General features: G+C 40.2%; 1 protein-coding gene across 5 annotated transcripts in view; it reads left to right on the top strand.

Moving 5' to 3' along the window:
* The first annotated feature begins 3,690 nt into the window (after positions 1 to 3,690).
* DMXL2 (Dmx like 2) overlaps positions 3,691 to 27,162 on the top strand; it is a 158,682-nt gene continuing 135,210 nt past the window's right edge. For 2 of the 5 annotated variants that reach the window (XM_044230926.1, XM_044230928.1), the window contains exon 1: positions 3,691 to 4,075. In XM_044230926.1, the coding sequence (XP_044086861.1) occupies positions 3,989 to 4,075 (87 nt within the window). In that variant the 5' untranslated portion in view covers positions 3,691 to 3,988. Of the gene's footprint in view, positions 4,076 to 10,529; positions 10,550 to 27,162 lie in introns of those variants that run through there. The other 3 variants (XM_044230925.1, XM_044230927.1, XM_044230929.1) reach the window with 2 other exon arrangements.

A 27,162-nucleotide genomic window follows, 5' to 3' on the forward strand; every position in this document is an offset into this window, starting at 1 on the left:
AAGTGATACTCTTGATTTTGGCTCAGGTCATGATCTCAGGTCCTGGGATTGAGCCTGCATTGTGTTCCATGGTCAGTGCAGAGTCAGCTTGAGATTCTCTCTCCCCTCCCCCTCTTCCCCTCTTCCCTGCTCGTGCATACCTGCTCTCTCTTTCTCTAATAAATAAATAAATAAATCGAGAGAGACAAAGAGCAAGCACACAGATGTGAGAGAGAGCATGAACATGGGGAGTCGTGAAAGGAGAGAGAGAAACAGACTCCCAGACAAGCAGGGAGCCCAATATCGGCTCGATCCCAGGTCTCCTGGGATCATGACCTGAGCAAAAGTCAGATGTTTAACCGACTGAGCCACTGGGCACCCTAAATAAATAAATCTTAATAAACAAAAATAAAAACAGAAGCACTTCGGTGACTCAGTTAAGCCTTTGGCTCAGGACATGATCTTGGGATCCTGAGCTCGTGTCGGGCTCCCCGCTCTCCCTCTCTCTTTGCCCCTCCACCTAGCTCGTGCTCTGTCTCTTTCTCTCTCAGAGAGATAAATAATAAATTAAAAAAATGAAAATTAAAAAAAATGAATTTTTATTAAAAAAAAAAAAAAGTCATGTAAAGGACTCAGAAGGGAAGAGAGGAACAAGTAGATGCAGGCTCCAGATTTTGAGTTGATACCAAAAGGAAGAAGGAAGAGGCTTACAATTTTACAACCGTGTAATGGCTCAAAACTTCATGGAATGCTGTAAAACTAGAGCCAATTGTGAAATGTTTTAAATAATAGCGAGTTATAATGCTATTGACAGTATTATTTAGCTGTATGTTTTGTTCCAGTTTTTACTGAAATGTTTGTCTACATGTACTATACCTTCTTCTTCTTCTTCTTTTTTTTAAAGATGTTAGTTATTTATTTGAGAGAGATACAGCGCGAGCAAGCAAGAGAGAGCTTGAGCTGGGGGGAAGAGGCAGAGGGAGAAGCAGACTCCCCGCTGAGCAGGGAGCCAGATGTAGGGCTCAATCCCAGGACCCTGGGATCATGACCTGAGCAGAAGTCAGACACTTAACTGACTGATCCATCCAGGTGCCCCTAAACCTTCTTTTTTTTTTTTTTTTAAGATTTTATTTAATTTATTTGACAGACAGGAATCACAAGCAGGCACAGAGGCAGAGAGAGGAAGGGAAAGCAGGCTCCCCGCTGAGCAGAGAGCCCGATGTGGGGCTCGATCCCAGGACCTTGAGATCACGACCTGAGCCGAAGGCAGAGGCCTTAACCCACTGAGCCACCCAGGCGCCCCGCCCCTAAACCTTCTTATAAATTTATTTAAATCTGTTGTATTTAATCCTGCTTGCTTTACACCGATTTTTACTGACATGTGCGCTATATATATATATATATATATATTTATTTATTTGATATGTGGCATGCTTTTCAGTTGCTAGTACCAAGACGCAGCACCAGTATTTGCCTTCATGATACTTCATGCACAGCATGGGGCTTCATTTACCTAATCCCTGCATTGTTCAAGGGCCAACTGTGCTATGATTCACAGTTGTGGGAAACAGAAAATAAGCTACTGATCCTGACTTAAAATATAAGACTCTAGTGGAAGAAACAGACACAAAACAATAAGTGATATGTGTGTTTCAAGCGGAGGAAGCCTCAAGGTATTTGGGGGTAGATAAGGAAGGCTTTACTGAATAGGTGACTTTTAAACTAAACTGTGGTTTATTGGGTCAATAAGGGGGAGGAAGAGCATTCCAGACAGAGCAGAAAGCATGAACCAAGACAAGGAAGCATAAAACAACATAGTATGTTCTGGAAACGGCAAATAGCTCAGTGAGGCTGGAAAATGGTGGATATGAGGGAACATCCTGAGATAAAACAGGAAGATTCCCCAGAAGCCAGAATGAATGGATCTATCAGCCAAACGAAGGAGTTTAGACTTCAGCCTGTAAGGAGTAGAGATTTTAAGTGGAGGATTTTTTTCCTTTAAAAAGGTTTCTCTGACTGCAGTGTGTTGGAGAGCAGAGATGGAAGGCAGTTGGACTAGTTAGGAAGCCATTATGGTAATTAAATGAGAAATGATGGGGGCTGAAATGAAAGTAAATAACGGCGGGGCAGGCCTGGTGGTTGTGGAGGGAAGGGAATGCTTCAGGGTCATGAGTTAGGGATCTTGATAAGGGACCCTTAGGTTTGGGCAGGAGAGGAAGGAGCCAAAGGTGGCTCTGCGTTTCTAGTCTGGGTGACTGGGGGGTTAATTATGGCACTAAACAGAAAGGAAAAGGAAAATATCCCCGGTTGTTGAGAATTATCTTTGACTCCTCCTTCTTTTTTTCCCCACCAAACATACTACCAAACTCTGCCAGGCCTTTGCCTCCTATCTCCCCACCCTCCTAATTATCCTTCACAGTGCTACAAAGTCATCTTCCTGAAGGAGCTCTGTAGAAGTTTCTGCTCGGAAACGTTTGATGGAGTCTCCACTGCATGCAGAATGAAATCTAAGCTTCTTAAGAGAGCATTCAAGACTCTCCTTATTCAGGCAGGCCACAAGCTACCTCTTAGATACCTTTCCCTTGCGAAGTATCTTCTCCTTTCCCCATCCTATATATCATCTCCTCTAAACATTAATCTAATCTTTGTTCCCTAACACATCTTGTCATTTTATACCTCTAAGCCTCAGCTCATGCCATTTTCTCTATTTGAATGCAGAGTTTCTTGTCTATCTCAAACTGCCAGAATTTTACCCCCAGTTTACGTCATCGTCTCCATTACACTTCACCCATCCATCTCCTTAGTCAAAAGCATTCTTCCTTCTCAGTGGCGCATAGACTTTTGTGTCTCAATCACAACACTTTTGGCGTCCTGCCTGGTTGCCTTTTTTTTTTTTTTTTTAGATGGCTGTGCTTTGGAATCCCTTCTGTTCCCCTGCCCTAGTGACTTATACGCAGTATAGATTCAAAAATTGGTGATGGATTTACCTGGAGCAGGGATCTGAGTCCTGTATCCTCACCGAAAGTTAGCCTAGAGTCTGGAAAAATCAGACGATTCTGCGATTCCGTGACATCACGCGTGGAAAAGAGTCTAGAGGAGTCACCTGTCTCTAGGGGGCCCTTTCGCTACCTAGAACATCCATGACAAAAGGTGGGAGCAAAATAATTTGCTGTCAGGGGAGTATGGCTTCTCCAAATAGTTGCAAGATGTCTTTATTGTTTATGTAAAATTAAATACCTTACGCTCAGTACTGTCAAAAAGCCCTACGGGATCTAAGATTTTCTAAGATTTTCCAAGGTGTAATTTCCCGGTGACTGGCGTCCTCCTGAGGTCAACTGCTCGGACCATCACACAGTGTACTCGGGAGCGTACGACAGAACCCAGGCGTGTCCCCAGAGAAGGACGGCTGCGTGCCCCGCCCCCACTGGCCGCAGCCGGGAGGCTCCGAGGGAACTCCCGCACGTCTGCGCGCGCAATCCCGGGACCAGGGTCCACGCGGCGCGCGCAATTGCCCTGGAAACCACTGCGCGCGCACGCGCAAACGCGGGGCGGGGAGCGGGACTGACCTAAGAGCCCAGCAGCTGGAGGAGGGGTTTACCCTCCCACTCTACTGTAGCTCCCTCGAGGGTGGGCGCGCGCACCGCCCTTCTCCCTCGGGCGGAGCGTCCTTTCCGGCACGCTCCGGGCTCACGCGCTACCCCGGCGCCCCCCCCCCCCCGCCTCCGCCTCACACGCACCCTTGCGCTCCTCCCGCATTTGTGCGCCGGTGCAGCAGGCAGTGGGAGCATCCGGGCATTTCCGCAGCCGAGCTGCGATCCGGGCGGCGGCAGCGGTCGAGGAGCTCCCATGGCAGGGACAAGGAAGGGGGAAGGCAAGAGCGGGGCGAGGCGTTAAGCCGGAGCCGCCGCGGGGTGGGTCCCCAGGGAGGCGGAGGGAGAAGCGCTCTCGCGGTCGGGTGCGGGGCTCGTCGCTCCTCTCACGCCGTCCCTTGTCAGCCCGGGCTCCGGAGATGCATCTGCATCAGGTCCTCACCGGGGCTGTCAACCCTGGAGACAACTGCTACTCCGTGGGCAGCGTCGGGGACATCCCCTTCACGGTGAGCGGCGTCGGGAGCTCAAGGGGGAGAGACCCGGGGCCGAGATCCCCGTCCCGGCCCACGCCTCTCCGGGGAGGCACTGAGGGCCCCACCTGCGCCCCCTTTGCAGCTCAGTTTCGGGGGGCGGGCGTGGGACTGTGAGTCCTGCGGCTGGTGTAGGAAATTACCCTTCAGGGAAAAGGATTAGGAATCCACCGCACTGTCCGCCCTCAGCCAACGGGCCCCCGGGGATGACTGGACTAGAAGGTTCCTCTCCTAGGGCGGCCTCGGGTCTGCGGTGGAGGAAGATGGTTGCAATCGCCGATACCCTGAGCGTCCGTTTCGCACCTGCTCTCGGCGTGGAGGCGAAGACTTGGTCTCGTCTCGGAGCATGGAGGCGATGCTGCACCTGGCTCCCCCCTGCCCACCGCGTTAGGGCAGCGAGGAGCGCTGGAGCCTGTGGCTTTAAACCCGATACGACCCGACCTTCTTTATCTCCTAATGCAGAATCTTAATTCCAACAGGGAAATAAAAAATTTCATTCTTTGCCCCCGAAAAATCTAAATGGAAGGGTTAGAGTGACAGTGGCCTGGAAAGCTATTTATCACGAGATCAGTTTGGTATCCTTCCTAGGTAATATTTAATCCGTTTGCAAGGTAGGCTGGTTTATTTGTTTTTAAACTAAGGCAATGCAAAAATTTTGTAAGTGTTTTTTGTTGTTGCTGTTGTTTGTGCGAGTAAAATGTGTGTAAACCATAACGTGTTAGAACCTTTCAGATCTCGATGAAAAAGACATGTTTTCTGAATGAGCTTGGACGAATCAGTCCTTTTGGAGAATGGATGTTGTTAGTATAGCTAATTCAAACTAAGCCCTAGAGCTTCTTTCTACCCATAGAGAGACTCCCAGGGATCAACCTGAGTTCCTTTTCTGTATTAAATTTATACTGGGTCCTCCTTCGAAGGCACTGTAAGCAATAAAATCTTGATTAAATATACAATGTTATTGATAAACTTATACTTGATAAAACTGGAAATAGCATAATGGTATGCTTTTAAGACAAGGAAGACACTTTGATGTCTGCTTTCCAACAACATGTTTTTAAAGCTGCAGAAATAAGAAAAGCTCCAGCAAAACTGCAGAATCATTATGTAGCACAGTGCATTCTGGAACAGAATTTATCATTATGATACATTAAAAATAACCCCATAAGGTTGCCTTTTGGCGATTTTAATTTTTAAATGGATTTCCACTTGGCTTTGTTTCAGTTTAGAACGAACCTTAAAGGATATAATTTGCCTGACTTATATTGTTACACATGACCCTATCAGTGGTGTCATCTGTGTTTTGCATCCATGTGACCTCAAAATCCATATAGAGTTGAGCTTGGACTTCAAGTGTATAGAGACAGTTTGGGCCATAGAAGAAATTTCTCTTTCCCCAGTTGTGTAGGTGGGGAGGAAGTTTCCTAGCTTGGAAGCGTAGGCTTCCTGCATCAAGATGTCTGGAACCTTAGGTGATGGGGTATTTCCACACTATCATAGTGGCGGTAGTTTTTTGTTTTCATCTAAAGTGGAGCAGTGTCTGTCTCATTGTGGGAATGTTGAATAGAGCTAAGTAAGTTCAGGTGCAGTCTGGAAAAGCTAGTGCAAGAACTGTTAGCATTGTGCAGGTGTAGTTATACTGTAGGCCACCCATGACCAGGTCCTTGAAATCATTTTCAAGTCTTTTACCACCTCCCTAATTCAACCTATCACCAAGGGTGATTGACTCTCTGCAGTGTGTATCAGGTTTCTCCCTTTCTCTCTCTTTTTTTCTCTCTCTCTTTCTTTCTTTTGGTTTTATTTATTTATTTGTCAGAGTGAGAGAGCACACTTGAGCACAAGAAGGGGGAGGGGCAGGAGCAGAGAGAGAAGAAGGTTCCCCACTGAGCAAGGAGCCCTGATGCAGGACTCCAACCCGGGACCCTGGGATCATCACCTGAATCAAAGGTAGATGCTTAACCTACTGAGCCACCCAGCTGTCCCAGATTTATCCCTTTTCATCATCTTAGTTACCACCTTATTGTAGAACCTAAATTGTATTACTTAACATAAACACTTCTAAACTGGTTTCCTTTATACTTCTCTCTGATCAGTTTATTCTCCACACAGCTGCTGGGATAGTTTTTCTCAAATACCATTTCACCATATCATTCTTGGCTCAGGACTGTTAAGTTGTTCCTAATGGGTGTGTTACAAAGCTTAAACTTGTCAGATGTTCTGCCATCTTTGACTTTATATTTGATTATATCTTCTCCTCATCTTAGCCCCTCTGCTATAGACCTACTAATCATCTTACTCGATCCTACATCTTTTTTTTTTTTTAATTTTTATTTATTTATTTGACAGACAGAAATCACAAGTAGGCAGAGAGGCAGGCACAGAGAGAGGAGGGGCAGGCTCCCTGCTGAGCAGAGAACCCGATGCGGGGCTCCATCCCAGACCTCGGGATCACAACCCGAGTGAGTCGAAGGCAGAGACTTTAACCCATTGAGCCACCCAGGTGCCCCTTGATCCTACATCTTAAAAGATTTATTGAAGAGAGAGAGAGAGAGAGAGAGAGAACAAGTGGGGGGAGGGGCAGAGAGAGGGGGAGAGAAGCAAACTCCCCACTGAGTGTGGAGTCAGATGTATTTGGGCTCCATCTGGCAACCCTGAGATCATGATGTGAGCCAAAAGCAAGAGTCTAATGTTTAACCTACTGAGCCACCCAGGTGCCCCATATCCTACATGTTTATGTTGGAACACGAGAATTCTTGCTTTTTATTTTCTCGAATATAACTCAGAATTTACTTGGTTTAGGATTCCTGCCTATGATTCTGATTGTTTTGGCCCTTTGGCATTTACAGACCCTTGTTGCACACCATCTCCTTTTAATATTTTAGTTTTGAGGGCACTGATGCAGTTATAATTTTGCCATGAACTAGAAATGACCTTTTGGACTCAAAGAAGAACAGATTCTCTTAAAAAAAAATGAGAACAAGCTGTATTCAAGTATTCTAGACTCAGCTAACAATTATTTGAATGCCTACAGTAATACAGAAAAAATAAAAAACCCCACAAAAGTAGAGCTCCTTTACATAGAGTATGCCATTTGATTTGTATAGCAATCAGATAAAAAACTTTAGTTCTGAGTCAGATGACTGAAAAAGGGACCAGCCAGGACTGGAATGGAGGTCCTGTGACTTCACATCTGGTAGGCTTTTCTCCGTAGTATGTTTTTTTCCTTTCAGAGTGCTTGCTTTGGAGGGTGTGTTCGTGTGTTTGGAAGACATAGATGTGGCCAGTGTAGTAAGAAAGACTGTCTTGCAGCCGGACAGTGGTTTTTAGCTAATGCTATCTTTCATGATAACCTGAGGATCTTTTCAAAATAGGGTAGATTGTTTATTTCAGAGTCTATAATTTTAAGTTTTTTTTAAGAAGGAACTGTTCTTTTTTTTTAAATGGAAAAGAGTATTTTTTAAAAAGATTTTATTTATTTATTTGACAGAGATCACAAGTAGGCAGAGAGGCAGGCAGAGAGAGAGGGGGGGGGAAGGCGGCTCACCGCTGAGCAGAGAGCCCGATGCGGGGCTCGATCCCAGAACCCTGGGATCACGACCTGAGCGGAAGGCAGAGGCTTTAACCCACTGAGCCACCCAGGTGCCCCAAGAAGCAACTATTCTTAAAGGAATTTGAAGCGTTTATGATATGGTAATTGAAAAACAGTGTGTTACATATATTCCACTGTGCGTGGTGGGTAGTGGGTGGTGTGATCATCTGGCTTGTGAATGACTGCTTATGTCACCGTGTCCCAGTCGGTGCTGTGTTGTCATGATGGTGCAGTCTGTAGTGGACAGTCCCAGTGGTGTGTATCTATAGTGCTAACACATGCTATGACGGTTTTCGTTTCCATTTGGACAGGTGGTGGTTTTTAAAAACAATTGTGATGTTATAAATGTGGTTGTATTTATCACCTTTTGATCATTCTGTTCTTTTAAGTGTGTTAGTTAAGTTATGGGGATTCTGTTATCCTGTAATAGATCAGGACCCAGATAGGCCAAGGAGCTGGTTTTTTTTTTTAACTATGTATGAGCTTTGCTGTACTTCATTTTGCCATTGAGACATTCCCAACTATCTTCTTATCTATAAGTGAATGTTTTAAGGCTTAATGTAACAGATAGTGTAAATTTTCCTTATTTATGTTTTTTATTGCTTCCCTGAAAAATAGTCTTTAGGAGGGGCACCTGGGTGGCTCAGTGTGTTGAGCCGCTGCCTTCGGCTCAGGTCATGATCTCGGGGTCCTGGGATCGAGTCCCGCATCGGGCTCTCTGCTCAGCAGGGAGCCTGCTTCCCTTCCTCTCTCTCTGCCTGCCTCTCTACATACTTGTGATCTCTCTCTGTCCAATAAATAAATAAAATCTTTAAAAAAAAATAGTCTTTAGGAATAAAAAAATTTTTTTGTAAGTATTAAAATATCAATTAAAATAATGATAGTACATTATTAATGTTAATTTTTAGTCTTTATTTTTAAAAATTTTCTATAAGTATTAAAATATCAATTGAAATAATGATAGTACCTTATTAATACAATTAATATAATTAATTTTTTTCACATTTTGACCTTAAGGGGTACAGACTGTATTTTCAGATGTATAAGGGCAGTTGATGTTATTCCAGTGTGATAGGAATTCAGCATGTTTATTAAAGTTTACAAAAATTAGTCATTACCACTCAGTTTATCACTTACTCATAGAGATTAAAAAATGATGTACATAGCTATGAGGTAAGGCAGATGAAAGAGATCACATATAATTGGGAAGATAAAAGATTTCACGTAAGATTGACAGTTGTAAAGACAGGTATTAGGCCTTTCTGAGTAGCAAGAACAACAAAATCCAAGGAATAATGTAATATAAAGGATAAATTATTGGGTGACTGTTCTTCACAAAGCAATAAAAAAAAAACCCATAAGACTTCCTTATTAAATAAGAAAAACTAGCAGAATGTTGAAAAATATAATTTGCAACCCATAACTTTTTAGGAAAATGTGTTCTGGCATTTCCTAACTTTTATTTTTTTTCTTTAGAGCACCACCAGAAGGTTAGTAACGAATGAAAAAACATTCATTTAAAAGTTAGAAGTTACTGTTATATGACCTCTTTTTCTGGAATTTAGATACATTTTAATTCTACTGTGGTATAATCACATTCCAGTCCTAGAATTAGGGCAACATCAAACTTTGAAATGATCAACCTGGGGGCCTGGGTGGCTCAGTGGGTAAAGCCGCTGCCTTCGGCTCAGGTCATGATCTCGGGGTCCTGGGATCGAGTCCCGCATCGGGCTCTCTGCTCAGCAGGGAGCCTGCTTCCTCCCCTCTCTCTCTGCCTGCCTCTCTGCCTACTTGTGATCTCTGTCATATAAATAAATAAAATCTTAAAAAAAAAAAAAAAGAAATGATCAACCTGTTTATACATTTAGCACAGGTTTCTTGAGCACCTGGGTGTGTCAGGCTCTGTGGAGATGAACAACAGTGGTAACAACAGAAGAACAAAAACACATAATACTGATCTTAGGGAATTTATTAAAGAAGTATAGGAACCTGGTAATCTCCTTGGAGAGTTAAGACATGTACCTAACCACAGACTACTGGCTGTGTAGTGTTGCAAGGCACTAATATTCTTTGTGGGAATTCAAGAGTAAGAGATCATATTTGGCCAGGAGAACGGGAAGTTGGACCGAAAAATGCTTCTGTGCTTGTCAGTTATCAGTGCTCATAACAACTCATACAGCTGTTACAGCCTGTGCTGATAGTAAAGGAAAAAGCAATGGTTAAGAATTTAGAATGAAGTTGTTTTCTAAGAGAAGTTGGCTTGTTTGTTCCTGGAAAGTAACTTCTTGTTTATCTAAATCGGTATCTTCAGAGTTTGCGGGCTCACGTTTAGTGTGAGCCTGTAGATAAATATGAGGTTGTGTAAGTTTTTACTTACAGATTGTTAGCCTTCTGCCTTATAGAGGTGAGACTCTTAGAAGCTACCCAGAAACTCTTGTACAAGTCTCAAATAATGCCTCCTTAGAGATGGGAAGTTAGAGACCAACTACTTCTATGACCCTGGATAACTCAAACTTATTATTAAGTTTTTCATCTGTAACACGAGGTTTTTAACTTGGGATCTTTTAAAGTATTTAGACCTTGAAGGAACATTATATGGTGTTCTCTAGAGATTTCCAAGAGGCAACAGGGAGAATGGACTGGAAACATACAGTGATTGTGCTAAAGGAATAGCTCTGGAGTCTGTTGTATATTGTTCCTCCACTGATATGTATAGGATTGTTATCTGACTTTACAGTTAGGGAGTTTGACCTCCCTTCTGGCTCAGAGAAGAAGCCTTGCAGAGTGTTTATGAAGTTGTGTGTCTTCTTTGGGCCCACGGTTGAGAAGGTGGCATGTATTCTTGATTGTATCTTCAGCATATGGTAGGTGGTAGTTGCCTGGGACCATCACAGTATGGTATGAAGTGGAAGATGGGGTCATTGTGGTTGTGTTGAGGCTTTCCATGCTCTAGATATACTTACTTCTTTGCTTTATGTTCTTAGGATTTGGGATATTTAAAAGACAACTTTAGGAATTAGAATCAGTATCTAACCTTGGGTCTTGGGAAGTTTTTAGAACAAATCGGAGTATGAGTATTTAATTATCAAAAAGAGCACAGGGTGTTGGGTTACAACCGCAATAGCACAGTGGAAAAACAAGTCATGCCTGAGCAATTTAATTTCCTTCTATGATAGAAAGCAAAGCAGTATTTAAAAGGGGATAATGATAGAAAATATCTGTAATTCACATTTAATAAGGCTCTCCAGGCTTGTGGGTTATTTTTCAAAACAAATTTGGAAGCCAAATATTTTAATAGAAATTTTAGGGTTTTCGGTCTTCTTAAATTTGTAGAGTCCTTTTATATATTTGCTCTGAAACTGTAATTCATTATGTAACAGGATATAGAACCGGTTATTGAGGAAGCAAGTGCAACTTACACAGGTGTTATGACTGTATTTTCTTTCTCTTAGACATAGCTCCTGTTATCCTGGAACTTAATGTATATATGTGAACCCAATTGCCTGGGCTTTTCTATTCTCAAACTTTCTCATTTCATGATTGCTAAGGGCTTGTTCAGTGCCCCCCTCTCCTCCCATTCTAACACTTGCAGAATAAGATGGTTATCCTATATCCCTCTGGTAGAGAAGTCAGTAGGTACAAAAGTGTCAGTGGATAGAGTGAGACTTCTTTAAGTACTACATGGTAATTTGGGGGAATGATTTGAGACCCATAAATAAAATCCTCTTAAATTGTCATTGAAGATGTCCCATTAGGGCTTCCCCCTCTAAAAAGTGAGACTTCTCAGAAATAGTAACATTTAATAATTAATTTTTTAATAGATTTTGTTTATTTATTTGCCAGAAAGAGAGAGAGAGAGAGAGAGAGAGAGAGCGAGAGAACGAGCAAGCACAGGCAGGTAGAATGGCAGCAGAGGCAGAGGGAGAAGCAGGCTCCCCGCTGAGCAAGGAGCCCCATGTGGGACTCCATCCCAGGACCCTGGGATCATGACCTGAGCCGAAGGCAGAGGCTTAACCAACTGAGCCACTCAGGCATCCCTAATTAATTAATTTTTGATTTAAATTAGGCTCCATACCTAACGTGGGGCTTGAACTCAAGACCCCAAGATCAAGAGTTGTGTGCTCTACTGTCTGAACCAGCCAGGCACCCCTAGTACATTTAATTTAATTTGTGCTAAGTCATTATGTTTTCATCCTGTGATTTTTAAGAGAAACCCAGGAAGCTTGAGACTATGTAGGCATTATGGAAGGGGGTGTAGATGGACCCAAAAACACATAGAAGTTTTGGCTTAGATTCAGTTCAAAGATAGACATAGCTTATATGTTAGCTGTAGTTCAAGAACAAAATACTAACATTTTCCTTGGAGTAATGACTTCAGTTTTGTGATATGCTAGCAATTCCTTGTTTTCTCTGGCCTTGACTGCACGTAAACTTAACAAGGATCTAATCAGAGAGAGATACTCAAATTATACTGTACTCTGCTCATTGCATCTTCTTTCATGCCTTTAATGTACATGAATTGTCAGTATTTCCAGCAAAGGCCATTTCGTCCACTTATACTTGTGGTTTTAAACTGGGAGTGATTTTGCTCCCTAGGTGATATTCGGAGACATATGTGGAGACATTTTTGATTGTTGTGACAGGGTTGTTGGGGGCGGACAGGCATCTACAGCAGAAAGGCTACAGATCCTGATAAATGTCATACAATGCAGAGGACAGCCGCCTCCCCGCCATGTCAATACTCTAGAAGTTTTGAGAAATCTTGATTGATACCCTAGTTCCTATCTTTTATTTACTCAAGGGCATTGTGTTAGCAGTTTCTATTTTTCTCTCCCGCTAAATTGCTTTTTCTTTCTTTCTTTCTTTTTTTTTTTTTTTAAGATTTTTATTCATTTATTTGACAGAGAGGAAGAGCCCACAAGTAGGCAGAGAGGCAGTCAGAGATAGAGAGGGGGGAAGCAGGCTCCCTGCTGAGCAGAGAGCCCAATGTGGGCCTCAATCCCAGGACCCTGAGATCATGAGCTGAGCCGAAGGCAGAGGCTTAACCCACTGAGCCACCCAGGCGCCCTGCTTTTTCTTTCTTATTGAAATACTTTCTTCAACAGCTTTCTTGGGTTTCTTCTACGTTTACCTGCTCCCTCTCAGACTGCTTCCAGACCTCTATATCTAGCTATGACTTTGTCATCTCCCTCTTGAATATCTAATAGCTATCTCAGAATCCCTATCCTCATAACATTCTTCTTCTCCAGCCTTCCCTAAATCAGTAAATGGCTACTTCTCTTTTTTTTTCTTTTCAGTTCACTTGGAATCTTTCACTCCTTTCTTTCATTTACACCTCATATCTAATATTGGCAAATTACATTGGCTATACATTCAAGATGCATCCAGAATCTTACCATTTCTTTCTTTCTTTTTTTTTTTTTAGATTTCATCTGTTTATTTGACAGAGAGCACAAGTAGGCAGAGCAGCCGGCAGAGGGAGAGGAAGAAGCAGGCTGTCCACTGAGCAGGGAGCCCAATGTGGGACTTGATCCCAGGAACCTGGGATCATGACCCGAGCCGAAGGCAGCCACTTAACCCGTTGAACCACCCAGGTGCCCCAGAATCTGACCATTTCTTATCTGTACCGATACCACCCTGATCCAAGACACCATCATCTCTAGGATTATGGCAGTAGGTTCTTAACAGGTCTTACTGCCTTGTTTGCCTTCAGCCTTACCCTCCTTCAGTTTTTTCTCAGTAGTAGTCAGAATGATCCTGTTAAAATATAATCAAATCTTGTTAGTTCCATGTTTAAAACTTTTAAATGGCTTCTTTTTTTCACTCAGAGAAAATACCTGAGTGCCTTAAATGCCCTTTAGTTTTATTTCTTTAACACCTAGAACAAAAATTTATTGGGTGCAACAAGTACCCAATACAATAGTGTATGGAAAGGGCACTTAGTGTAATACAGGACGTATTTATAGTAAACATAGTGACCACTTTTTTTTTTTAAGATTTTTATTTTATTTATTTGACAGAGAGATCACAATTAGGCAGAGAGGCAGGCAGAGAGAGAGGAGGAAGCAGGCTCCCTGCTGAGCAGAGAGTCCAATGCGGGGCTCGATCCCAGGACCCTGAGATCATGACCTGAGCTGAAGGCAGAGGCTTAACCCACTGAGCCATCCAGGTGCCCCCATAGTGACCACTTTTATAACACTGTGTTTTTTTTCCTAAACATTTTATTTATTTGACAGAGAGGGCAGGAGCAAGCACAAGCAGGGGGTGCAGCAGAGGGAGCGGGAGAAGAGCCTGATGCTCAATCCCAGGATCCCAGGATCATGACCCGAACAGAAGGCAGGTACTTAACTGACAGAATCACCCAGGCGCCCTTATAATACTGTTTTTTGTAGTATCTTTTGATATAGCTCAATGGCATTTTATAGGATGGGAGCAGGGAGAGCTGATAATTACCATCCAGGTACAAAGCTTTGCTGGTCTGCTTTGTTTGCTTATTTATTTATTTATTTCAAAAGATTTTATTGATATATTTGTCAGAGTGAGCATACAAGCAGGGGGAGAAGCAGGCAGAGGGAGAAGCAGGCTCCCTGCTAAGCAAGGAACCTGATGGGGGACTCCATCCCAGGACCCTTAGATCATGATCTGAGCTGGAGGCAGACACTTAACTGACTGAGCCACACAGGTGTCTCTGGTCTGGTTTAATCTAAGGATGTATATTATGTATTGAAAGAATTGACAGTGCCCATCAAGCAGTTCTCCCCTTTTCCTTAATTATGCTTTTAAAAGACCTCATTAGGGACACCTGGGTGGCTCAGTTGGTTAAGCAGCTGCCTTCGGCTCAGGTCATGATCCCAGCGTCCTGGGATCGAGTCCCACATCCGGCTCCTTGCTCGGCAGGGGGCCTGCTTCTCCCTCTGCCTCTAGCCTGCCACTCTGTCTGCCTGTGCTTGCGCTCTGTATCTCTCTCTCTCTCTAACAAATAAATAAAAATCTTTAAAATAAATAAATAAATAAAGGACCTCATTACATAAAAAAAATTGGAAATTAGCGTAATCCTTGGAGTGTGTTGATTCTGCATTTTAAGAGTTACATGTTTTAGGGACGCCTGGGTGGCTCAGTTGGTTGGGCAGCTGCCTTTGGCTCACGTCATGATCCCAGGGCCCTGGGATCGAGTCCCACGTCGGGCTCCTTGCTCGGCAGGGAGCCTGCTTCTCCCTCTGACTCTGCCTGCCTCTCTGTCTGCCTGTGCTCACTCGCTCTCTCTCCCTCTGTCTCTGACAAATAAATAAATAAAATCTTTAAAAAAAAAAAACTGTTTAAAAGAGCTACATGTTTTAACAATCAGTTGAGCTAGGCCTGGAGTTGAAGACTGGGGAGCCTGCAAAGACATAGTAGAGGTGGCTGCCCTACTTGGTGGTGCTAAACTCAGCCAAAGGAGTATTGGGGAGAAGCAAGATTCTCTTTAGAAAGTCATTTGGATAATATTCCAATATGTAGACAAATGGAGCATTCAAATATGGGTATCATAATTTTATGCTGGAAAAATTTTATAAAATTTAGATAAAAATCAAAAGCCCAATTTGGCCATTAAAAACAAAACAAACAAAAACCATAAAAGAACCCAATTTTTTGTTTTAAAAAATCACTAATGTAATAATTGCATTATAAAGAACTCATAATTCAGACAAAGTTGAAATAATAGAAAATAAAAAGGAAAGTAAGGGAAGTTTCCATTCCCCAGTAGATTAGCATAACTTCATGGTTATCCTTTACGCAAAAAATATTTGAGGACATAGGCCTTGTGCCTACCCTCTCAGGTCAACCAGTTAACATAAATGTTCACTGCTATACAAGAGGAGTTGGTGTATGTTGTTTTAAGATATAAACTAGTTAAACTGGGGGTCATTTACCAAAGTGCTGACTTTGGTTATAGAGAAACTGAGCTGTAGCCCTGCTTTCTGGCAGTATTTAATAGTGTCAGTTGTATGTGGTTGGTATATAGAAAAAAAACACATTTTTTTTCTTTTTGAAATGGTGGTATTAATGTCAATCTTGTATGTTAAATTGGCACATGAAATATTTCACAGTTTGATGTAGTACAAGAATTTTAGATCTGAGAATTAAAGGATTTAATCAAAGACACAGCTAGATCTAAGGCAGAATTAGCACTGGAACCCATGCTCATTCATATGGCCTTGTAGATTATTTGAACAATACAGGAGAAAGATAAAATCATTTGTAATGGTATAATCCAGAGATAACCCCTCCTAACATTTTGGTAAATTGGACCTAGACCTCATGTGAATATGTTTATCTGTCCTTTTTTTCCAGAATAAGTTTTAGATCGTTATTTTTTCGAGGATTTATTCCTTGTGTAGATTTTCAAATTTTTTGTATAAAATTGTTTGCAGCAACCTCTTAACTATCTTTTTAAGGTCTCCAGCGTCTGGTATATTGCTTCTGTTCTTCTTACTGCCATTTATTATTTGTGCCTTCTCTTCTTTAATGGAAATTTATTCACTTTTAAAATTTACTCTTTTAAAATAAACAACTTCTGCATTTACTAATTTTATTACATATTTATTATCTATTTCATTAATTCTTATTTTAAATTATTTCCTTCTTTCTTCATTATTTGGATTTATTTTGCTATTTTCTCCCTAACTTATTGAGATAAATGTTTAGCTCATTTCAGTCTTTCTTTCTAATACATGCATTTAAGAATGTAAATTTCATATTCTTAAGACTTACTGTATTTGCTTATCACAAAGCTATTTTTTTAAAGATTTTATTTATTTGAGAGAGCGAGAGTGCGAGACACACACACACACACACACACACACACAAAGGAGCAGGAGTTGGGGGAAGGGCAGAGAGAGAGGAAGGAGGCAGTTCCCCGTTGAGTGGGGAGCCCAATGTGGGGTTTGATCCTGGGACTCTGAGATCATGACCTGAGCTGAAGGCAGATGCTAAATGAACTGAGCCATTGAGATGACCCGAATATTTTTTTTTCATTCCATTTTTCCCCTGTAAAATTTTTCCTGAAGTTATATACTCTGCTTTTACCTTAGAAATTACAGTAGCATTCTTAACTTGCCAAAGTTGGCTGAGGCTTTATAATCCTTTAAACAATACAAGCACTCTTTGTATTGTTTTTTACTTTCTTCCTGCTTGTAATCTGTCCTTCTGTGATAAATCTATTCATGTTTATAAATTCTGTAAGATTTTATTATTATTCGATATAGTCAGTAGTTATTTACATTTACCTATGTATTTATTATTACCTTACTCTTCATTCTTTCCTGCATCTTTCACGTTCCATTTGGAATCATTTTCTTTCTTTCTGGAGAAACTTTAGAATTTCCTTTGGTGTGGATCTGTTGGTGTTGTAATGTCATTTTTTTTTTTTTTGAATGAAAATGTCTATTTTGTTTTGTTCTTGAGAGATACTTTTGCTAGGTAGAGTATGACCGTATTTTCTTTTCGCCACTTTAAAGTTGGCCTCTTACTGTTTCTGTTGAGAAGTCAGTTACCAGCCTACTACTTCTTTAAAAGTTGTATTTTTTTCTCTAGCAGTTTTTAAGATTTTTTTCTTCGTTTTACTATGTTGTGTCTAGTTGTGCGTATGTATTTTTTCAATCATGTTTGGGGCTTTTGAGATTTTTGAATCTGTGAATTGATGTATTTTATCAAATATGAAAAAATTTCAGCTGATACTGCCTCAAAAATTACCTCTACCCCACTGACCTTACGAGACTAAACATATTGGACCTTATCACTTTATTTTTGTGTCTAATATCTTTTCCTCTGTATTTTCTTTTTATCCTTCTCTGCAGCACTCTGTATAGTTTCTTCTAATCCATTTGCTAATCCTATTTCAGTCATGTCTGATTTGCTTTATTGCACTTACTGTACTGACTAGTACTAGGTTTTGTTTGTTTTTGTAGTTGCCCTTTATAAGACTGAGCAAGTTTCCTTCTATTTGTTTTTTTGCCAAGAAAAAAATTTTTTTTTTAATCATGGAGGGGTCTTGAATATTGTCAGATGTTTTTTCTTCATTGATTAATATGGTCACATGGTTTTTCTTCTTTAGACTGTTAATGTGGTGGATTACATTGATTGACTTGCAAAATGAATTAGCTTTGTATTACTGGTATATTATCCTTTTATGTATGGTTAGATTCAATTTGCTAGTATTTTATTGAGGTTTTTTGCATTATGTTTATTACGGATGTTGATCTATAGTGGGGTTTTTTTTTAAAGATTTTATTTATTTGAGAGAAGGAGAGCGAACGCTCAAGTGGGAAGCAGAGGGAGAAGGAGTAGTGGACTCTGATGAGCAGGGATCCTGATGCAGGGATCGATCCCAGGACCTCAAGATCATGACCTGTGCTGAAGGCAGACACGCAACCCACTGAGCCAGGCATCCTTATAGTTTTTTTTTCTTTACATTGTTTTTTGTTTGTTTGTTTTTGGTATCATTGTAATGCTTTTTAAAAAAAAAATTTATAGGGGCGCCTGGGTGACTCAGTGCGTTAATGCCTCTGCCTTCGGCTCAGGTCATGATCTCAGGGTCCTGGGATCGAGCCCCGCATCGGGCTCTCTGCTCAACATGGAGCCTGCTTCCCTCTCTCCCTTTCTGCCTGCCTCTCCATCTACTTATGATTTCTCTCTGTCAAATAAATAAATAAAATCTTTAAAAAAATTTTATAAAATGAGTTTAGAGGTTTTCCTTTTCTATTTTCTGTCAGAGGTCATGTAGAGTTCATGTCATTTATTCTTTAAATGTTAGGAGAATTTTCCAGTGAAACATCTGGGCTTGGAGTTTTCTTTTCAGGAGGTTTGGAATGACACATTTGATTTAATAGTTAAAGAACTTTTCAGGTAATATATTTCATCTTAGGTGTGGTTTTATAGTTTCTGGTTCTAGGGGAATTAGTCTTTTTCATCCATTCCTTTGTTGTATTTATGTGTATAGAATTGCATATAGCATTTATGTATTTTCTCTTTAATGTCTGAGAGATTGGTATTGGTATTCCCTCCTTTATTCCTCATATCGATAATTTGTTTCTTTTCTCTTTTTCTTTGTCCTTCTAGAGATTTATATGTTTTATTGTTCTTTTTCAAATAATCAGAGTTTGATTTCATTCATATTTTCTATGATTTTTCTGTTGTCAATTTCATTGATTTCTGCTCTTTATTATTTCCTGCCTTCTGCATACTTTGAATTTGTTTTGCTTTCCTTTTCTGATTGATTAGGATGGAAGCTTAGATTACTGATTTGAGAGTGTTGACCTGTATCTCTTTGAACATTTTTATTTTGGCCATTTTCATGTTTTTGTCTGATAATGTCAACATAAGGGTCTGTTGATTGCTTTTTTCCATTGTGAGTTGGGGGATTTTTGTTTGTTTGTTTTTAGAGAGTGTATGAGTGTGGTGGGGGACTGAGGGAGAGGGAGAGAGAGAATGTTAAGCAGGCTGAATGCCCGTCGTGGAGCCGGATGCAGAGCTTGACCTCACAACGCTGAGATCATGACCTGAACCGAAATCAAGAGTTGGATGCTTAACTGACTGAGCTACCCAGGTGTTCGAGATTTTCTTAGTTCTTTGTATTGCTGAATAATTTTGGATTGTAACCTGGACTTTTAAAAGAATTATGTTATGAAACGTTGGCTCTTGTGTAAATCCTATTGAGAATATTGATATTTTTTGTTTTAGCAGGCAGTCTGCCTGTTTGGATCCAGGTGGAAAATTCTGACCAGCCTTCTGTGTTTTTCAATGTCAGTTCCATTTTTAAAGCCTTTGCAGTCCTAGTTAAATATACCGAGTGTATGTTCCACCTAGTGGCCAGTAAAGGACCTGGTCAGTGGCCTCTCCTGTAGTTCAGTTCTTCAGGTTTTTGTCTTTTGTTTACAAGGTATGATCCATGCATTTGTTGCCTGGGAATGAGCCCAGGAGTTTATAAACAAAGTTTATAGGCTCATTCTTCTGAGCTCTTCCCTTTCTGTGATTTCCCTGGTACTTTCTGGTTTCTGGGGCTCCCCTTTTTGGTTTCTTTGTTGCAAAGTTGAGACTCTATAGTTATTCTGCACTGTACTTCCTGGGAATGTATCTGTGTTCAGTGCCAAATAGCATTAGGACAGGGAAAGAAGAAAAACAGTGGGTGTTCACCTCACTCTCTTGGAATCATAGCTTCTCATATGGGAGCTGTGGGATTGCTTGGGGACTGGGATGTGAAAAAATGGAGAAAGGAAAAATGAAGGATAAATAGGGAATTCTCCATCCCTCTCTTTGAAAACTAAGTCTCTTACCCTACTTCTTCAGCCAAAAGTAAATGGTTCTTTTGGAGTTCTCTTTTTTTGCCTCTTGGTTTCATTCTAACTTTAGTTAAACTGTTCTGGTACAGTGGACTTCAAATTTTGGTATTTTTTCCTTTTTTTTTTTTAAAGTTGTTTATTTATTTATTTGACAGATAGAGATCACAAGTAGGTAGAGAGGTAGAGAGAGAGAGAGAGAAGAGGAAGCAGGCTCCCGGCTGAGCAAGAGCCCGATGCAGGGTCGATCCCAGGACCCTGGGATCAGGACCTGAGACGAAGGCAGAGGCTTTAACCCATTGAGCCACCCAGGTGCCCCTTGATATTTTTTCCTAATTCACCTGCTATCATTTACTTTTCAGAGTTCTCAAATGGTAGTTTCATGCATTCTGTTCATGTTTCTGGGTGCATTCAGTGGGAGAGACGTAATTTATTGTGTTTCTTACTTTGAACTTGAACTATGAATACCACTTTTCATACCATTAAAAAATATCAGGGACCTAGCAATAAGTATAATGAAACAGGTAGAAGACTTTTGTGGTCAAATTAATAAAACTTCAGGGGCACCTGCAAATATTTTCTTCTGTTTAGCAGGTTGTCTTTTGTTTTGTTTAAAGTTTCCTTTGCTGTGCAAAAGGTTTTTATTTTTATGTGGTCCCAATAGTTTTTGTTTTTGTTTCCTTTGCTTTAGAAGACACATCTAAAAAAATGTTGCTAAGGTGAATGTCAAGGAAATTATGCTTATCTTTTCTAGGTGTTTAATGGTTTCAAGTCTCACATTTAGGTCTTTAATCTATTTTTTCTTTTCTTTTTTTTTTTTTAAAGATCTTATTTATTTATTTGACAGACAGAGATCACAAGTAGGCAGAGAGGCAGGCAGAGAGAGAGGAGGAAGCATGCTCCCTGCCGAGCAGAGAGCCTGATGCGGGGCTCGATCCTAGGACCTTGAGATCATGACCTGAGCCGAAGGCAGAGGCTTTAACCCACTGAGCCACCCAGGCGCCCCTAATCTATTTTTTTCCTCAAGGATTTTGTTCATTATTTGAGAAAGCATGAGTGGTGGGGGGAAAGGGAGAAGCAGACTCCCCACTGAGCAGGTAGCCTGATGTGGGACTTGATCTCAGAACCCTGGGATTATGACCTCAGCTGAAGGTAGAAACTTAACTGACTGAACCACCCAGGTGTCCTGTTCTTTAATCTATTTTGATTTTGGTTTTTTAAAAATAATATAGTGGTCCAGTTTCATTTTTTTTTTAAATAAAGATTTTTTTATTAGAGGGAGAGTCTGGGGAGGGTCAGGGGTAGAGGGAGAGAGATACAGTATTTTAAGCAGATTCCATGTTGAGCATGGGACCTGATGCAGGGCTTGATCCCATGATTCTGAGATCATGACCTGAGTTGAACCAGAGTCAGATGCCTCAATGACTGCACCACCCAGGTGCTCCCAGTTTCATTCTTTTGCATGTAGCTGTCCCATTTTCTCAAAACCATTTGTTGAAGAGACTGTCTCCCCATTGTACATTACTGCTTCCTTTATCATAGATTAACTGACCATATGAGCATGGGTCTATTTCTGGGCTCCCTATTCTGTTCCATTGATCTTTGTGTCTGTTTTTGTGCCAGTACCATATTGTTTTGATTACTACATCTTGAAATCTGGGATTCTGATACCTCCATCTTTCTTCTTTTTCAGGATTGTTTTGGCTATTCTGGGTCTTTTGTGTTCTGTACATGTTTTAGGATTATTTGTTCTAGTTCTATGAAAAATGTTGGTATTTTGATAGGGAGTTCCTTGAATCTATAGATTGCTTTGTGTAGTATGGACATTTTAACAATATTAATTCTTCCAATCCATGAGAATGGAGTATCTTTCTATTTGTGTTGTGTCCAGTTCTTTCATCAGTGCTTTATAGTTTCCCGAGTACAGGTCTTTCATCTTGTGTAAGTTTGTTTCTAGGTATTTTATTGTCTTTGGTACAGTTGTAAATGGGATTGTTTTCTTAATTTCTCTTTCTGCTACTTTGTTATTAGTGTATAGAAACAGAACAGATATCTGGGTATTTATTTTGTATTCCTTAACTTCACTGAATTTATTTACTATTTCTAATAGTTTTTTGGAGGAGTCTTTAGGGTTTGTTATGTAAGTTATCGTGTCATCTGCAAATAGTGACAGTTTAACCTCTTCTTCTCCAATATAGTTACCTTTTATTTCTTTTTCTTGTCTGATTACTGTGGCCAGAACTTCCATACTGGTTGGATAAAAATGGCAACAGTAGATACCCTTGACTTGTTTCTGATCGTAGAGGAAAAGCTTTCAAGTTTTTACCATTGAGTATGAGTTAGTTGTGAGTTTTTCCTATATACACTCAACACCAAAGAAAATATGATTAAAATATAAGTCTAGACCATAATAAGGTATCATACCTGCCAGAATAGCTAAAATCAAAAAGAGAAGAAATAACAAGTGTTGGCAAAGATGTGGAGAAAAAGGAGTCCTCGTGCATTTTAGTAGGAATGTGAATTGGTACTGTCATTGTGGAAAACAGTAAGGATGTTCCTCAAAAAAGTTGAAAATAGAGCTATCCTAGATCCAAAGATAGTGATTTGAAGGGGCACCTGCACCCCATTACTTTTAGCAGCAATGTCCACAATAGCCAAACAGTGGGAAGAGCCCAGATGTCCATGAACAGATGAATGGATAAAGAAGATGTGATGTGTGTACACACACACACACACACACACACGCACACACACACACAGTGGAACATTATGGAGCCATAAAAATGAAATATTGCCATTTGCAATGATGTGTACAGAACTAGAGGGTATTATGCTAAGCAAAATAAGTCAATAAGAGGAAGACAATTACCACATGATCTCACTAAATGTGGAATTTAAGAAACAGAAGGTCATAGGGGAATAGAGGAAAAAATTAAACAAGACAAAACCAGAGAGGGAAACAAACCATAAAGAGACTCTCAATCATAGGAAACAAACTGAGGGTTGCTGGAGAGGAAGGGGGTAAAGGGATAGGGTAACTGGGTAATGGACGTTAAGGAGGGCACATGATATAATGAGCACTGGGTATTACATAAGACGATTAATCAGAGGCCTGTACCTCTGAAGCCAATAATTCATTGTATGTTAATTGAGTTTAAATAAAAAATGTTCAAAAACAAACTTAAAAACAGAATTACCATATGATCTAGTAATTCTGCTGCTTGGTATTTACCCAAAGAAAATGAGAACACTCATTTGGAAAGATACATGGACTTGTATGTTTACTGCAGCATTATTTAGAATTGTCAAGATACCGAAGCAACCCAAGTGTCTGTAAATACGTGAATGGATAAAGAAGGTGTGAGCAGAGTAGATTGAGCTTCATTTTTTAAGGCCCTTGGGATTTTCATAATGGTCAATGAGCACTGGCTTCACCTGAAAGTCACCAGCTGCATTAGCCCCTAGCAAGAGAGTCAGCCTGTCCTTTGAAGCCTTGAAGCTGGAGATTGACTTTTCTCTAGCTATGAAAGTCCTAAACAGCATCTTCCAACATAAGGAGCCATCTTCATTAATGATGGTTGCTCGATCTTCTGGATGACTTGATGCTGCTTCCACATCAGCACTTGCTGCTTTACCTTGGACTTTTATGTCATGGAGATGGCTTCTTTCCTTAAATTTCATGACCTAGCCTCTTCGAGCTCCGCACTTATTTCTGCAGCTTCCTTGCCTCTCTCAGCCTTAGTAGAATTAAAGATAGTCAGGGCTTTGCCCTGGATTAGGCTTTGGTTCAGGGGAATGTTTTGGCTTCTTTGATCTTCTATCTAGACCACTAAAACTTTCTCCATACCAGCATATCACTTCCTTATTATTCATGTGTTCACTAGAGTAACACTTGTAATTTCCTTCAAGAACTTTTCCTTTGCATCCACAACTTGGCTAGCTGTTTGACACAAGAGGCCTGCCTTTTGGCCTATCTTGGCTCTAGACATACCTTCCTCACTAAGCTTAATCATTTCTAGCTTTTGATTTAAAGTGAGAGATGCACAACTCTTTCTTCCATTTGGACACTTGGGAGGTCATCATTGGGTTATTCATTAGCCTCATTGTAATATTGTGTCTCAGGGAACAGGGAGGCCCAAGGAGAGGGAGACAGGCAGGGGAATGGCTGCTCAATGGAGCAGTCAACACATACATTTTTAAGTTTGCTGTCTTATATGGTCTTGGTTATTGTACTCCAGAAAAATTACAATAATATTAAAAATCACTGATCACATGCCAAATATAATAATAATGAAAAAGCTTGAAATACTGTGGGAATTGCCAAATATGACACAGCCGTAAGTGAGCACATGCTCTTGGAAAAATGGCATCAATAGATTTGCTTGATGCGGGGCTGCCACAAACCTTCAGTTTGTAAAAAACAGTTTCTGTGAAATGTAGTAAAGCAAAAAGCACAATAAAAGGATGTATGCTGGCATATTCTAGGTCCTGGAGGATCATAGGTGACTGCTTTAAGTAACTGTATCTCTTTTATATATCCTGTTTTGCTAGCTTTCCCAACCAAGATCCTCATTGCATTCCCTACTCTAATTCCCTAATCATAGCCAATTCCACATTTTCTTTGAAGCCCTGCTCTGCATATTTCCAATCTTTGTACCAGTTTTGGTTCTAGTTAAGGCAAGGGGCAGACGAACTGAAGTAAAAGCAAGGTTTATGTCAATGAGCCATCAAGGAGGAGCAACTGGGCTTCAGGGTGATGAGACTAAAAAGCTGGTAGAATCAAGACTGCCTTCTCTTAGGGGTTTTATATACTTATTTTTTCATGAGTGCTGTCTTTGGATATCTGATCCATTCACTTTTTAAACTGTTGGTTTCAGTTTCAAGTTGCTGATTTATCCCTGAACATTTATGACTTTTCAGCTTAACTTTTCATGCTATTTCTGAGTCTTTTGTTTTAAATTCTTCAGAGAAAACTTTGCTTGACCTAAGCCATCTCCTTTAGTTGGCTGATAGCCACTGTTCCTTACTTTGGACCATCCTTACATCCTGTCAGCTGTGATAGTAAGGAAAGGAGTTACAACATAAAGAACATTTAGCTGGGGCTCTATGCAGAATAGTGTACACTGGATTATTTTCTCTTTTCATCAGGACTGCAAGTTTATGCACAGAATTACAGCTTAAAAATTGCAGGGGGCCTCAGAAGCAATCTAGTCACAATCTTTCATTTGACTGGTGAAGGAAATATCTATAGAGATTGTCATAGTCAGTATTAGCACCTCTATATTCTCAGGAATATATTCTTTCCATCATATTGACAGTACTGAGGGTTTAATTATAATTTAATAGTTTAATCATATCATTTGGGAAATATTTTTTAGAACACTGTCAGGGCCATCTCCCTCAAAATATCAATACTTAGGTTAAATGAATGGAAATTTCCAGTAGTTACAAAATAAGTGGGAGTTGCCAAATATTACATATTAATATTGGTACATATTACTTAATGTACTAATAACTTTAAAATTCCTTTTCTGTTGAAACAGTGCAGAAAGGTGGTTTTATTAAGGCATGGGGGCAGAACCTGTGGGCAGAAAGAGCTGCCAACTTTAAAATTCTTTAAATGTAAAATGTATTAACAAATTAAGGAATAAAATATAGAGTTACTTATTTTCTGAATTTCTTACAATTTAATGTAAAAATTTTATTTCTTTAAAAGTAGCCATTTAAAAAGTAGTCTTTTACTTCTTTTTTTATTTTTTTTAAAAGATTTTATTTATTTATTTATCAGAGAGAGAGGGAGAGAGAGCAAGCACAGGCAGACAGAGTGGCAGCAGAGTCAGAGGGAGAAGCAGGCTCCCTGCCAAGCAAGGAGCCCGATGTGGGACTCGATCCCAGGACACGGGGATCATGACCTGAGCCGAAGGCAGCTGCTTAACCAACTGAGCCACCCAGGCATCCCACTTCTTTATTCTTTATGAAGCAAATTGTTACGCCTGGGTGGCTCAGTTGGTTGGACGACTGCCTTCGGCTCAGGGCGTGATCCTGGAGTCTCGGGATCGAGTCCCACATCAGGCTCCCAGCTCCATGGGGAGTCTGCTTCGCTCTCTGACCTTCTCCTCGCTCATGCTCTCTCTCACTGTCTCTCTCTCTCTCAAATAAATAAATAAAATCTTAAAAAAAAAAAAAGTGGCGTTTAGAGAACAAATCTGAAGCTGAAAGGTGGCTCTAGGCTTTTATACATGTTGTCCTGTCCTGGGGACTTTTACCAATACCACTGTGATTTCCCTTAGAAATTTTTGGTAAGTGATACTTTGAATGGTCTGTTCTTAGCACTGACATATTTAGAAGAGATAATTTTCGATTTCTACCTCCAGACCTACTTTTTGGTGAAAATGCATGCAAGCTGGAGATAGACCTGATTTTGTAATAGTTAGAGGAAAGTAATTAATTATTGCATATTTCTCTTTACAAGGTCTTATTTGCTTTTCAGATTATTTACTAGCATCAGTGAATTTTTAAAAACCCCTGTTTTTGTTCTTTGTTCAGGTTTATAGAAATAAGCTAAGTTTGTACTGCAGGTGTCTGTTCCTCTTTAGCTTCATATTTAGAGGTTTGTTATATAGTTCCATCTATTATGTCAGTAAATTATCAAAATTGGCTACTTCCTGACTAATACTTAGGATTGTTCTTATTTAAATTTAGAGTTTTAATTAAAGTTTTACTTTCAGATCTGTTGCTTCTTTGGGTTGTTAGGAAGAAATTAAAATGAATTATTTTGTCTCTTATCATTTAATCACAAACACTTGTAGTATATATTTTTTTCACTTGTATTTAAGTTTTCTTCTATTTTTTCTGCCATAGATTTTTGTTTTTATATATTATTAACTTTATGTTTCACTCAGCATACTACTTGCAGCTTGTCTTTTTCCTACTACTATAAGTAGACTGTTAATTTTGCATTTCCTGATATGAGTTGTTTCTAAAGGGAGCAATCCCCTTTGGTTATTGCACATGTAGTTATTATTTCTGACGTTGTTTCACCTGTCTCTTGACCTGGGGTAATTTTTTTGCTCTAAGCTTTTTGCATACTATTTAGTTTCCTTCTCATTTATTTATTCTGCTCATTCAGCATTTTTTTTTTTTTTTCCTCATTCAGCATTCTT

Source organism: Neovison vison, chromosome 13 (assembly GCF_020171115.1).
Source record: "Neovison vison isolate M4711 chromosome 13, ASM_NN_V1, whole genome shotgun sequence".
Lineage (NCBI taxonomy): Eukaryota > Metazoa > Chordata > Mammalia > Carnivora > Mustelidae > Neogale > Neogale vison.